Below are 14,863 nucleotides of genomic sequence, written 5' to 3'. Positions count from 1 at the left end.
TCAGTTTTTCCTCTATTCACTCCATCATTTCGCCTATCTTCTCTTCACTTTTACCCCCTCCTGCACACTAAGCTCTCCCTCTCTTCCTTCCCTGCAGGATGAATGCCGTAATTTCATGAAGGTGCTGCTCAGCAGAGAAGGAGGCCTGTTTGTGTGTGGGACCAACGCCTTCAACCCGCTGTGTGCCAACTACACTGTGAGTTAACTGTGAGATCACGTCATGGTGATTGGTTTGACGTCACCTTAACTTTTCTTCTTGCTTCCTAAACACAATCAGTGCTCTGCCTCTTGAGGTGACAATGTACAGCTCGATTAGAGTTGTTTGTTCAGCACTCAGTGCGGCGCTGACTTCCTCTCCGCTTATGTATCCTTCTGTCTGGCAGTTCCAGTGCCTTGTTTCCCTGAGATACAACAGTTGTTATTTCTCGGTGGTTAAACTTTGCGGTCTGCCAAACTTGTTATCGTTGAGAGTCAGAGACAGATAATCAAGAAGAACACAAAGAGTGGAGAAGGGGAAGAGGATGGTATTCAGAGAGTAAGGGTGGAGACGTGACTTGATTTCTTTTGCTCGTTATAAAGAAAGCAAAGCAATTCCCCAGTTGGAGGCAGAAAGTAAGAGACGCCAGAGTTTAAGCTACAAGTGTTAATTGTTGACGGACCTGATTCAAACAATTAGCCGCAGTGTACTCTGAATATTTCCTCCACCCTGTCCAAAACATATTCGTCGAGAGTGTGAAGGTTTCGTATCCTGAATCCTCCACCATGCAGCCAGTATGTGCTCCACTTCCCGACCAATCCCTGTCTCGCTCAATTACAGTAACAATCTCAAACTTGTGGAAGAAAAACTACACATAAATATTAATAATCGCCTCGGCTGATTTCACATCATTCTGCAGGAATATTAAATGAGCGATGAAGGCAGTTGCGTTGGCGAAAGAGAAAGTGTGTGTGTGTGTTGTTGGGTGGAAGTGTGAAATCCTTTCACTATCAAAGGCTTTTTGAGATAAGTGTTATTTTCAGTCTCTCACATTTCAAACAAGCGCAACAGCGGAACACTGAGATGAACCTGGCCCATTATCTGTCAGCCACTAATGACATTCTACAACAGTGTATAAAACACCTGTCTCTCCATGATAGGCTGTCTGTTTCTCTGGGGTCTAGTTAGCGATGCTAGCTGCTGTTTTATTTATAGCTGGTTTTTAATAAAACGACCTTTAAATGATTTCCTTTTCAGCTGTGGATGAGAATAATACTGTGCTGCTGAAATTGTGTGCTTTTTGGCTACTTTTCAGGTGGATATGTTTGTGATTGTGTAATAGAGGGAGAGAGATGCCGAAGATGGATTTCACTGTGTATTCATGTATGACTTTATGCATGGCACCCTGTGTGTCTGTGTTTTATTTATGCATGAGAGGGTGACTCTTGTTGTTGCTGCTGTGCCTAATTGGCACCAGTGAATCATTAGTCTGCACTTAAGGTGACACTCCCTAATTGTCATTCCCTTTGTGGCTTGTTTTCATAATGCTTCTGTAGACACATTCATATTGTTGGAGTTTACTGATTGATGCGTGCATCTGTGTGTGTGTGTGTGTGTGTGTGTGTGTGTGTTCCAGGGAGACACTCTCGAGATGGTAGGAGACACGGTCAGCGGTATGGCGAGATGCCCCTACGACCCCAAACACGCCAATGTCGCTCTGTTTGCCGGTAAGACACTCTTTTAGTCTTTACTTCCTCGATCAGCACTGATGAATATTATTAAAAGTGATACAGTACATAGTGCAAGCTCAACAAAACGGAGCAATTGTAATTTTTCAGTTGTATTCATCTGCTTTGTTTACTTCATCTGATTTAAACACTCCACTATAATATAATCAACAGTGTTCTGTGGCTGAAACTGTAGGGAGCCATTACTGTTCAGCCATCATCCCATTAACTGATATGAGCTAGAAGTAAAAATGTTGGTGTTTTTTTTGCGTGGGAGTGCTGCAAAGTTGCTGCAATTATATTGTTAACCGGTCAGTCATGTTGTGTTTATGATGCAGGACTTTCATAAAATGCTGTTGTTCACTCCAGCTGTATAGTTTGTGGTTATGCTGCTGCTTTGGCAGGCTGTCCAACTCACTAGAGTGTGTGTGTGTGTGTGTATGTGTGTGTCAGAGGGGAATCTGTTTACAGCCACAGTGACAGACTTCCTGGCCATTGATGCGGTGATCTATCGTAGCCTTGGGGACAGCCTCGCTCTGCGCACTGTCAAGCACGACTCCAAGTGGTTCAGAGGTACCTACACAGTAGACATGTGTGCATCATAGTCTGGTGGTTTGAGTGTGTGTCGGCATCACTTAGCAGGATGCAGGATCGATACATGTGTCAGTAGCAGAGGGCTGAGTCAGCAGCCTGACAACTCCATGTTCAGGTCACTGGACACAGAGCTGTCAAACGTACTGCTCCCGGACAGAAAATCCACATCACGGTCAAACCTAATGATGACAACAGGACATAAAAAAAAACAAATAAACTACACAATATCAGACACACAGGTTGTTGCCGGTCCCGGGTGTAATAGAGCCAAAATGTATAGCGTGAAACCGAGTTCTCAGAAACATCAGGGAGTCATAATGCGCTTATTGTTTGGTGTGAAATCCCCTTTCACCATGTAATGAAATTAAGCATGGCCTGTGCCTCTTTCTCACTGGCCTCATGTTACCTCGGTGTCATGGGAGCGAATGATGCATTTGCAAATGGAGACACTGTTTACTGTATGCTTTCTCTTGGTCCATATATATTACATAAAACCTTTTTCCCTTTCTTCTCACTCTCTCTCACCTTTTCTCTGTCTCGCAATATAGAGCCCTATTTTGTCAGCGCTGTGGAGTGGGGACCTCACATCTACTTCTTCTTCAGAGAGATAGCCATGGAGTTCAATTACCTGGAGAAGGTATAGAAGTCATTCTGATGAAAACATGTTCCTCTGAACTCTCGGTATTCACACTGAGGAGCTGCTGGTCCATTCAGAGCATATTTTGAAAGGACTGTGGATGTGAATGTGTGGTTAAAATGCAACACCATGAAAGCAGTTGCCGCTCAAATACATCCCTTCTGCTATTATTTGAATGTCAATATCGACTCTTTTCCAACAGCTACACTGACCTTTCATCCTCATACTTGTTTGTCTTCATATCTAATCCAACAAATCCCAGTCTGAGTAAACAATTCATGTCTGTATTAACCTGAGAAAATCCTTTTTTTATAGCTTTATATATTCCCTGCCCTTACCAGAGCTGGGGGGGGTACATCTTTAAAAAATATCTTTATCAGGAGCTTCTCCTAATAAATTAGTAATTCACATTTGGGAAGAAGTGCTTGCACAAGGTCTCTGGCTTTGACATGTTTATGGAGAGCAGAGTAAATGGAGACTTAAACAGCATCACTGTTGTGTGCATGAGGGCGTTCAAAGAAGCAATTTTGAGATGCGCTGACATTTTTATGAATAATTGATATTAGATTTGCCATTATAAAACAATGATGTGTCAAAACAGGGTTTCCAAATTACAAATAGCATGCAAGTGACTCTTTAGAGATCACCCTGAATTTGAACTAAATATGCAGTTTAGAAGATGAAACCCAAAGCCTGCTCCGCATGCTTATACAGATACAGTCATTTTCCATGCCTATATCCGCCCACATCTGCTTCTCTGGGCCTCACTACGTACAGGTGGTGGTGTCACGTGTGGCGCGGGTGTGCAAACGCGACCTGGGTGGGTCTCAGCGCGTCCTGGAGAAGCAGTGGACATCGTTCCTGAAGGCCCGTCTGAACTGCTCCGTCCCCGGTGATTCCCACTTCTACTTTAACCTGCTCCACTCCACCAGCCCCATCATCAGGATGCACGGCAGGGACATAATCCTGGGGGTGTTTTCCACACCAGCAAACAGGTACAACATATTAACATATACCTTTAAACAAGTACCAAGGAACACAAATATGTATTTCTCTGTTATGTTTAGCAACGATCTGCAGACTGCAGAATGCAATGATTGACCAATCAGAATCACGTATTTAACCAAGCCATGTAATGAATCAGGATATATTTTTGTATTCAAATTGTAATTTCTCTTTTTTCTATTTGCTAATCCTCAAATTAACAGTACTTCTACTTATTATTGCTCCATGATCTTTCTACGTCGACTCGTACCCCAAAGCAAGTGCAAACCCTGGTTGGCAATCACTCCTCCATATCGATAATCAACCGGTCCGCCTACAAAAAAGCTTAATTTGCGTATATGTGTGGCCCCTATTTTCCACCGGGCGTGTCTGCGCTGCGTTCCGGAGGTGCCGGGACCCCCGTGAGCAATTGCTGCTATTCAAGCCAATGCTTGATATTCTACCAGCTACGCCACGGAGCGTGCGTGAAGCGGCTCTCCGCTAAAGATATGCGCCTTTTTCCACACGAGCCGCGGGCCGTTCGGACAGCCGGGCATTAAGTGAAACAGCGAGACTATCCAGTCAATTTACCAAAAGACACCCCCCAGTATCGTTTATGTCTCCTTTACAACACTAGACAACGAGAGATTCATCTTGGACGTTGAAAAATGTAACATCACAGATGGATGATTTTAGATTTTTTTAAGGACAAAACCAGAAAAGAGAAGGCATGGAGTTTAACAGCAGTGCTTGGAGTGGAAGGTAGGGACTTGCTTAATAAACACGTGATTGTTCTGTAAAGTACTTGTAGAGACAATAAAAATCTGCGAGTCGGGCAGGCAAGATGCTGTGCTTCTGAGACGTTCCCGGCGTGGTATGGCGCGTGGCGGAGGACGGAACAAAGCCGAAACGCTGCATAGACACGCCCGGTGGAGAGTTTTTTGTCTTTACACGGCCGGTGGAGAATCGGAGTGACTCTGAGGGCTTAAGTGGGGGGATTTCAATCCAAGTTTTCTCTGGAAAGAGAAAAGGGCATTCAATCAGAGTGTTTTATAAGAAATACAAAAACATAGAAACACATCTTGACATACTTCCTTTGAAGAATACTTCCCGTGATAGAAAACCAGTGTGAAGCAGCACTCACACTGCTCACCTTGAAAATGTAGGACCACCACAGTTGTTCCTTCACCTATGAAGTCGGAAAGAGCAAGGCTTCCGACAGGCCAATCAAAGCTCCAGAGAAATGAAAGAGGCTGTGTGGAGGTACAAAGGTCAAGATTGTGGGGTACAGAGTAATTTAAGGCACATGGCATGCTTTCATTCAGGACAAAAGGGTGATTTGTTGAAAGATGAGAGGAGAGATGCTGCCTGGTAAATGGGGGGTTATTGGAGCCTGTAGGTATTTGCAGAGTCAGAGACAACAGCAAACCAGATTGACTGAACAACACAGAGAAAGGAGAAATGGGGCAAAAAATATTGATGTGAGCTGCACATACTATAAACGTTGGATCCTTTAAAGGTCCGATGACATGGTGCTCTTTGGATGCTTTTATGTAGACCTTAGTGGTCCCCTAATACTGTATCTGAAGTCTCTTTTATATAGACCTTAGTGGTCCCCTAATACTGTATCTGAAGTCTCTTTTATATAGACCTTAGTGGTCCCCTAATACTGTATCTGAAGTCTCTTTCCCGACATTCAGCCTGCAGAATTACAGCCACTAGAGCCAGTCCCACAAGGAGCTTTCCTTAGTTTCTGCCATTTCTGTGTCTGTAGCTATTGAGGAGGAGAGAGGGGGTGTGGCCTTGACCAACTGCCACCTTGCTCGTTTGAAAGCCATCATTTCTCTTTCTCATGGGTGGGCTAAATTCTCTGGGCGGGCAAAGCAGAGAAAGGGGAGGTAACCTTCCTCCTTATGACCTCATAAGGAGCAAGATTCCAGATCGGCCCATCTGAGCTTTCATTTTCTCAAAGGCAGAGCAGGATACCCAGGGCTCGGTTTACACCTATCACCATTTCTAGCCACTGGGGGACCATAGGCAGGCTGGGGAACGCATATTAATGTTAAAAAACCTCAAAGTGAAATGTTCATGCCATGGGACCTTTAAATGCAGGAAATATTCATTTGTATCTATATTAGATCTAGTGTTGAGTCTTACATTTTCCTAAAAAAACTAAGAACACTGCCACAGTGGATCTCATCCCACTCAATTCCCCCTGCTGCAAGTGCAAATAAATATCGTTTTCATGATTCCTTTGTCTCTTTTCAGATACAGTTAGAGTAATCTACTAATTGTGCTTTGTTGAAATGTTCAATGAGGGAGATTAATTTACATGTTAAAAAGTCACATTGTAGTGTGCATGTTGTCATGCATCCTCCAAGTTTCACAGGGATAAACATACTCTTTAAAATAAGGTATTGCTTCTGCATTTTGCTGTCTAAGTGACTAAAAATCATTAAAAAATAAATTCCAGTATATGTTTTCTGTAATGGCCACTTTACACTTTATCTAACTGGCTCTGACACCACTTACTGTGTCTGGTAGTGCAAGGCATTGAAGCAAACATATAGAAACTTTTACCTTCACTCTGGTCTGGAATCAATACAGTGCCTCACTTAAATGCAGCCAGCATCTTAGCTATCACCTGTCAGTGGTTCCAGGATAATATCTAAAAAATATTTTAGGATATAAGACAAGACGTGACTTAAAGCAGTGTGCTCCCAGTAAGAGACAGGAGAGAAAGAGGGGAAGAGGGACAATCGGAGAGTAAATGCAACCGGAGAGAAGACCGAGAGGAGAATGAAGAGGGAGACGGTGAACAAGAGGGGGAGAGATGGATAAAAAATCTCAAGGACGAGGAAGTCAATAATGGACAACACGTGCATCTCTCTCTCTCTCTCTCTCTCTCTGAGATCTAAAACTGTTTCATCAGCTGCATCTTATCTGCGTGTTTGGAAGGACTACGCTGCGAGAGGGGGCCACTGCCTACAGAGACAGATGGATGCTACGCACACGCACACACACACACGCACACACACACACACGTGCACAAACACCCTTACAATGGTTCCCAGATAACAGCATTTGCAGCACGCCACAAGGGAGAACCAGCTGAACACACACCCCCCTGCTCGGGTAAACGGCTACTGGGTCCTATTTTAAATAACTGCCAGCCGAGAGAGAGAGAGAGCGAGAGAGAGAGAGAGAGAGAGAGAGAGAGAGAGAGAGGTTTAGATGGATGGATAAGAAGACGCTTGATGGAGAAAAATGAACACAAAGAGAACGAGAGAATGTGTTAGGTGAGCTGCAAAACTCCCACTGGCCCCGTGTGGCCCACTGCGTCGGACTGGCTAAGTGCTTGCCAGACAAATTGCTTTCACTGGCAGCATGCAGTGAAAACAGCATGAAGCAGGACCTGGGAGTGAAGGAATAGCTATTCTTTCCTGCCATTTGGCCCTGGGCAGCATACAGTATATGGGACTGTAGTATGGGAATAACTGGATGAAGTCGAGGTTTAACTGGGCCCTCCCGGAGTCTCTCTGAAGTTACTCATCTCCTCCTGTGCCCACTTACTCCAAGGATCATTTTACAGCCACAAACCAGCTTCTAAAACGTTATGAAGTTGCATTTTCGCGAGATCCTTCGGTCTCTACTTTCAGAGTATAAAATCGCATCCAGTTGTCGGTTCATTTGCGCATCCACCTCTGAAGCCCTAGGCCCTTCCTCTCGAAAAGGGATGAAAGAAGAGCTTGGATTTCCTACTGAGCATCTCCTGCACTCACACTCCTAATGCTCAAGAGTTCAAGGAGGTGTAGGGAGCAACACTAAACTCGGAAAAAAAAGGAGAATAAAAATATGAGACCATTGGGGAGAAGAATAGAAAAGAAAGTACATCTTACTTTATTTAGCAGCTCGAATAAGTGTGCGCATGTCAACAGGACAGCAGCAAGATGTCAAATGGAAGGCTTACTGTCATCATGCTGCTCTGGACTGGTAGTGAAAAACAAACAATTCTCATTATTTCTTAGCTATTGTTTTGGCAGCTGAAAATGTCTATTGCTGCTGGAGCAGACTGACGTGGGCTCATTAGGCTCACTTAATGGAGCCACGCAGGAATGCAAGGAAAACATCCCATGCAAAGTAAAGTAAATCTAGTGCATCCTGAGAGTGGGAGGCCATGTTTGGTTTTGGTTGTAAAGAATCCCATGTGAAGGGGTCAGACAGCAGGATGTCCCTCTGGGAAAACACAGCAGAGGAGGGGATATGAGGAGGACAAGGAGCAGGAGGAGAACAGGTTTACTGTGCCAGGAGGAGTGTGACACAAGGGAGGAGGCACAGATGTGCAAGCTAGTCCCCCCCAGGCCTGCACAGGTAGAGAAGGCAGAGGGATGCATGCAGTAGGTATCTTGCTCAGGCTTGAGAAATGGGTATGGGAAAGGAACACCATGTGTAGTTGACAGCAGAGCAATGTCACAAGGAAAATACAGAGTTGTTACAGAGGTGTTCACTATAGTCCACATGAGGCTGAATAGTCACAATAGGGAGAGAAGAGAATACCCACTGGGACCTGATGTGGAAAGGTCAAGGAAATGAAATGAAAAATTAGGTTGCTTAAATGGGAAAAGAAATGAGAACAGTTGGGAGGTTTGTGGTAGAATAAATGAAAGAAAAAGGATGACTGAATAATATTAGAAAAGAAGATAAAGGGTAGAAGTTCAGGAGGTGTAGAGAAAAGAGTCTCATAATTAAGGCCTAAGTTGAAAGTTTTTAATATGAAACCTTTCATGATTTTGATCATAGTTTAGATCTGTACTATATTTTGTACATTGGTCTGTTCTAAAGGACTACCACATGATTGGTCAGAAATACCTGGTTACAATCTTCTCATCTAACTCTTGGCAAGAAAACAAATGAGCCTACTTCCCAAAATGTCAAACCATTCCTTTAAAATGCCAGTGGGGCCTTGTTCTACTGGAAAAAAAAAATACATTTTGGATAGTTTGGAGTAAAGGCCATTAGTTTAGTGCAAGGCCACACCCATTGCTAAGTTTATTCCATCATGGCGGCCAAACTGTTTATCTGATTTGGGCGGAGTAACATAGTTTATCTGAAACACCTCTGGAAATCAAGTCAAGTCAATCAGTGAAGTTAACAAACTCAAAAGCCTTGAAAATGATTTAAAAAGATATACTTACTGTAAAAAAAAAAAAAGTTTGTACTTTCAGAGAATTGGATTTCTTAACCTTTTAAATTGAAAAACATTTGAACAAAAATAATACAGCCCCCAAGGGGTTAAGTGATATCATATTTCACAAGGTCTTTATTTTTTTAATTTATGAGTGTACAACATTTAAAGTATCTACAACCCCTAATTAAAGGATTGACATTGAAACTTCCCCTGACTCCCACCTTCTCCTCTTTCTTGTCTGCCCATACGAGGCTTCATGTGTCCGTGAGGACCGTGTTATTCCAAGCTGTCAGAGAGCTTGTTAAACAGTGAGGAAGTACTTTAGACTCTGCAGCAGTCCTCCCAAACGGACACCCTATGAATCTTGCCTGGACAGCCTGTCACTCAACCCAAGTCAAGGAAAGAGTGAAGGACGGACAAATGCCGATGGACAGAGAGAGATAGAGAGAGGGACAGGCACAATTTGAAAGTAAACAAAGTAAAGTAAGTCTCAAGTGTGCAAGGCGACTGAGAAAATTATTTAAAATGATTTTTGCACAAGAAAACAGCACACGTGGACTCATGGAGTAAAAGCAGGAGAGACTACTACAGAGTGAAAATAAGAATAATTAAGAGAATTCTGAGAGAAAAACAGCCCGGGGCCTTTTGGCTTACTTCTGCTAGACACACAGCCCTACACAGGGCAAACCCAGTGACCTGCAGCGAGAGAGAAAGGTGTGTGTGTGTGGGGGGTGCGGAGGGAGTGGTGGGATAAGGTAGAGAAAGGAAGCCAAGCTGGCACCAGTGCAGAGCTGGCAAACATGTCACACATAACATCTGGTGCCGCCGGTCCTGAGAGAGACACCATATCGTCCACAGACATGCCTGCAGCTCCCCCACGCTGGCCGAGGTTGAGTCACATCCCTGCCTATGAATGATAAGTGCTGAGGGAGACGGCATGACCTGATCAAATGGCACATCAGGAGAGCACGGCTCCCTGCTGCAACCGAAATCCAGCCTTTGGGCACTGCCTTTCCAAACAAACCCTTCTGTGGCTTTCAAAGGGGCACTCAACAGAAACACCGCTCAGAATTACGAGGGCAGGCTCTGCACAGCCCCTCAAATCACCAGTTTGACGTTTATTTTTTAAGGAAGAAAAGCGAGAAAGAAGGCTGGAAACAGATGGGGTATGTGTGGGATTTTTGTAGCAGCAGGTTGCAGGTGACTCAGTCTCTCAGGTTTTTTTCAATGCGTGTGTATCGCTAAGGTATTAGCACTTAGTCACTAGCTCTCACACCACGCACACCATTAGTCATTGACGAGGACACATTCAGAGCAGAGAGTTAAGTCTCAGAGCATGAAGCATGGGATGTGTTTTTAAAACTCATTCCTTATCTCATCCTGACACTGTTCTTTATTTCTCTGTCTCTGTAGTGCTTCCTCTATCCAAAAAACACAAAAATGTAACATCAGGCTCGATGAAAAGATAGGGTAACTTTGTGAATCTTTTTGTTGGTTGTATGTGTGTGGGCTATGGACACTTCTTAAGCAGATGTTCTGTTCCCTGTTGGGTAAGTAGTTAACCCTCTTTTAGGAAAGGCAAAATATTCAGTGACTCATTTCCTATTTCGTTTTATATTCCACAAATTCCAGCCAAGACCTTTTCATGTGTCTAATCTAGCCAAAGCATCCGCTGCATATCTATTCTTCGCCCACGGAGTTCACAACGTCTGTGACAATTTTCGTTGTGTTCAAGTTTTGAACGTCAAAATATGAACAGCCCAAATCCAATTTGTCATCTTCGCTGGAAGCCTGTTCCTTTGCTCGCACTAACAATTGACTTTCTACATTTGAAATTCTTTCCTTTCTCCTTTTCCGTCTATTTTTCAGTATTATCTACCTTGTCTTTTTTTTTTTTATCCCGACATTTATTCTTTCTGCACCCCTGTCGGAAAGTAAAACCCACTTGAAACAGGACTGACAGTCATTTTATGTCAGTTCAAAGTGTTTTATCAATTGACCGTCTCTGTCTCAATCTACCTCTGTCTCACCTCTCTGCCTCTGTCTCCATAGTATTCCAGGTTCGGCGGTGTGTGCCTTCGACATGGAGCAGCTGGCTGGGGTGTTTGAAGGGAGGTTCAAGGAGCAGAAATCACCGGAGTCTATTTGGACGCCTGTTCCAGATGAAGTCATCCCGAAGCCAAGGTGCAGATGGCTGTAATCAATTTATGCACCTGTGTTCATGCTGTTATCAGGAACAAAACTGTATTATGAACCACCTGTATTCAATTACGTCATAATACTGTTCTATAAAGGTGTGTTTTGCAGGTTGCAGGTTTGATTTCAGTTACAAGGTGAAACAAGTTGATTATACACCCATGTAATGGAGAATGCAGGAAGATGCTGCGCATGATATTACAGCCTGTAAGAAGTTCAGTATGAAAGTCATGTGGAAGTAGGAAATTCATTTTTCACGAGGACACAAATTGTTCTCTGCCAATGTAAAGGCATGCCTTGACCTAGTGCAACTATCCCATCACTTGCCAGATATTTCAAATAAGAGGTTCTTTTGACTAAATCAAATCAGTCTCCTGTTGAAAAAGTGCTATATGTCTGAATGTGAGACAATCAGACAGACTAGACTGCTTAATTATATAACTATATATCTATGCCGAGGCCTAGTAGTCATAAAAGAGCCTCTGTGCCGTCTGCTAAACATGTGCTGTAACTTGTTGTCCCCAGACCCGGTGGCTGTGCCGTTCAAGGTTCCAGGTTTAATTCCTCAAACGCGTTCCCTGATGAGATGCTCAACTTCGTCAAGACCCACCCTCTGATGGATGAAGCCGTCCCATCACTCGGGCAAAGACCCTGGATTGTCAGAACCATGGTCAGGTGAGACTGAGTTCAGATAGGCAGTCAGACACCAAACCCTGTCTCCTGGTGATTATGTTTGGAGACATTTTTTATTAAAATATCTGACGAAGTTGCAAAATGTTGATATGAAATGTATTTTCCAAACTACATTTATCATCTTTTTTTACACAATACAATATTCAACTAACATATAATAAAGGTTTCATGGTAATTTTTTGATTGCTTAATGTTCAGGAAAGAATGCAGTCTTGATTAATTATTGAAAAAGTCAAAAGTGACTTGAAGCGTGAGACAGGGTGTATTTACATTATGAACTTTTAACAGAAACAATACTCATATCCTAACTTTGATGCTTTGTGTGCCAACCATCCACGCTGACCACCTCCATATGACTTCCATTCAGCTTTAAAACTTTAAAACTTAAATTTCCTGCACACAAAAATGTTACCACTGAACATAATCCAGGCAGCAATTAAATTGCCATCAAGACATATTTGGAAAAACAAATTAGTAGTATACAACCATAATTTCTACACAAAGAAGAAGCTGAGTTTTACCTGCCAAACAATGCATGCTGGGAAGTCTGCTAATTATGTTTTTAGAAACTTAATTGGATGAGTTTAGTGAACACTGAGCAGTACTGAGTTTATTCAACTCATCATTTCAAGTCACTGTATTAGTTATGAAATTGTCTGAAAATAATAAATAAGTTGACTTGAAATTAATCAAAAGTATATATTTATATTAACTTTAAGATCAAATGTGAGTTGATCCCACTAAACCCCTGTTTGATGTTTTACAGTGCAGCAGACAGAGTTGCAGACATACACAGATATATGTAAGCAACCGCACACATGGTCTGTCTGTCTGTGGATTCCTTCTGTTGAGCAGCTTGTTAAACAAACAGCACAACATGGCTTCTATTCTCGTGTACTGGCTCATACACACAGGACTGTGTGTAGTTCAGCATCACTCTGCTATTGTTCCAAGCCCATTTACTTGACTGATATTATTAATGACTGAACGTCTGCCATAATTAGTTTATTATGCAAATTTGATGAGCAGTTTCTTCTCTGTGGAATTCATTTCATTTTGCAGTGACTCAAGAGAAAATGGCATATTATGATTTAAATTCACAAGAGTCTGTCTTTTACACCTAAACCAATCAGTTGTAATGCACTTAAATCATAAATTTGCCTCTCGGAACTACTTGATCATGCTTTTATCTTTTATGGAAGCAAAGCCCCAAATATGTCACACAGCTCTGTGGCATTAATGCAGTGCTTTGTCTCTCCAGGTACCAGCTGAATAAGATGGTGGTGGATACAGAAGCTGGGCCTTATAGAAACCAAACCGTCCTGTTTCTCGGGTCAAGCAGAGGGACCATCCTCAAGTTCCTCATCATGCCCAACCAGGACAACACCGTCACCAACAGCAACATCTTCCTGGAGGAACTGGAGGGATTCAACCCTGATAAGTAAGACGTTAATGCTCACAGAAAGGAAATAGATGTTTATATTATGTGTACTATTAAGGTAATCATCATAACTTTTATTTAAGGATCTTGGAAATCATTGAGGTTTCCCTCATTTTCAATGATGCTGAGATACAAGACACGTAAAACATAAAGCACAAAACAAGTAAATTATTCTCCATGAAAACAAGCACACACGGAAGTGAAGTGATCTGAAATTACAATCTTAAAACGTGCAGGGGTAGGTGAACATCGAAGGTGGTTCCATGCTTTTGGTGCATAGAAACTAAAAGCAGATTTACCAAACTCTGAGTTAACCTGTGCGACATGAAGCATTTGGCAATGTGTTGAGCGAGTCTGGTAAGGTCCTGTGATCCAGTTCAGCATAGATGCTATATATGGTGGTGACAGTCCAACAAGAGTTTTGTGGATGAAAAGACACAAATGTGTTTCACGCCTCTGTGTAATAATAGTAGGTAAATAGTTTGACATTTTTGGAAAAATGCTTATTAGCTGTCTTGCTGAGAGTTAGATAAGAAGGTTGATACCACTCTCATTTCTGTAGGTTAAATACGAAGCTACAGCCGGTGAGCTTAGCTTAGCACTGGAAACAGCTAGCCTGGCTCTGTCCAAAGGTAACAAATCCATCTACCAGCACATTTAAAGCTCATCAACACATATCCACATTAGTTTGTTTAATCTGTAAGAAAAACAATGTGTAAATTATTTTCAGTAACTTAAGTTCTTGAGCTTTAGCTGATTTTTTTTTTACCATTGTTTATAACCAGGTTAGCTCTTTCCCCCTGTTTCCAGTCTTTATGCTAAGCTAAGTTTATTGGCTGCTGGCGTTAGCACATATATTTACTGTACAGACATGAGAGTGGTGCCAATCTTCTCATCTAACTCTCGACAAGAAAACAAACAAATGTATTTCCCAAAATGCCAAATCACTCCTTTACGGCACAAACCTGCGCAGTTAGAGAGCTTGGTGTAAAATAGTGCAAGACATACACAGCAGTGGAGGTGAGGAAAGGGTTAAATGACATCTGTGGTTGATGTATACACAGCGAGGAGAGCTGGTGGTGTGATACGCCTAGAAAAAGGCATGACGTGTCCTCGAAACATAATGTTTTTGTGAATTATGCAGAAAGCCTCACCTATTCCTCGAGAGATACACATAATTGTGCCGGAGCTGAGCCGATGCAACCCCCATGCAGAGAATACAAATAGGGCAAAACAGAAAAGAATATGATTAGAGTCTAATATTTATTATCAGGAAATCTGAACATCTTCTAATGAGGTTGAGGACATACTGTATAACGGCATTACGGGGGAAACATCAGAAAGTAATGAAATGATGATAAAATCACATTATCCTTAATCTTGACCAAAATTGCATACTGTCAGGAAAAATGACCTCTTATCTTTT

The 14,863-nt window shown here is 42.4% G+C and overlaps 1 protein-coding gene across 1 annotated transcript in view; it reads left to right on the top strand.

Annotated features, from left to right (window-relative positions):
- The window catches only part of sema6bb (sema domain, transmembrane domain (TM), and cytoplasmic domain, (semaphorin) 6Bb), an 80,406-nt gene that overhangs the window by 32,820 nt on the left and 32,723 nt on the right, over window positions 1–14,863 (top strand). The window contains exons 6-13 of the mRNA XM_039810189.1: window positions 98–196; window positions 1,614–1,704; window positions 2,158–2,277; window positions 2,847–2,935; window positions 3,713–3,930; window positions 11,160–11,291; window positions 11,829–11,978; window positions 13,258–13,437. Coding sequence (XP_039666123.1) covers window positions 98–196; window positions 1,614–1,704; window positions 2,158–2,277; window positions 2,847–2,935; window positions 3,713–3,930; window positions 11,160–11,291; window positions 11,829–11,978; window positions 13,258–13,437 — 1,079 coding nt within the window. The remainder of the gene's footprint in view (window positions 1–97; window positions 197–1,613; window positions 1,705–2,157; window positions 2,278–2,846; window positions 2,936–3,712; window positions 3,931–11,159; window positions 11,292–11,828; window positions 11,979–13,257; window positions 13,438–14,863) is intronic.

The sequence above is a fragment of the Perca fluviatilis genome, chromosome 9 (assembly GCF_010015445.1).
Source record: "Perca fluviatilis chromosome 9, GENO_Pfluv_1.0, whole genome shotgun sequence".
Classification (NCBI taxonomy): Eukaryota; Metazoa; Chordata; class Actinopteri; order Perciformes; family Percidae; genus Perca; species Perca fluviatilis.
The sequence above is the reverse complement of the archived record's forward strand: the minus strand, read 5'-3'. Positions and strand labels throughout refer to the sequence as shown.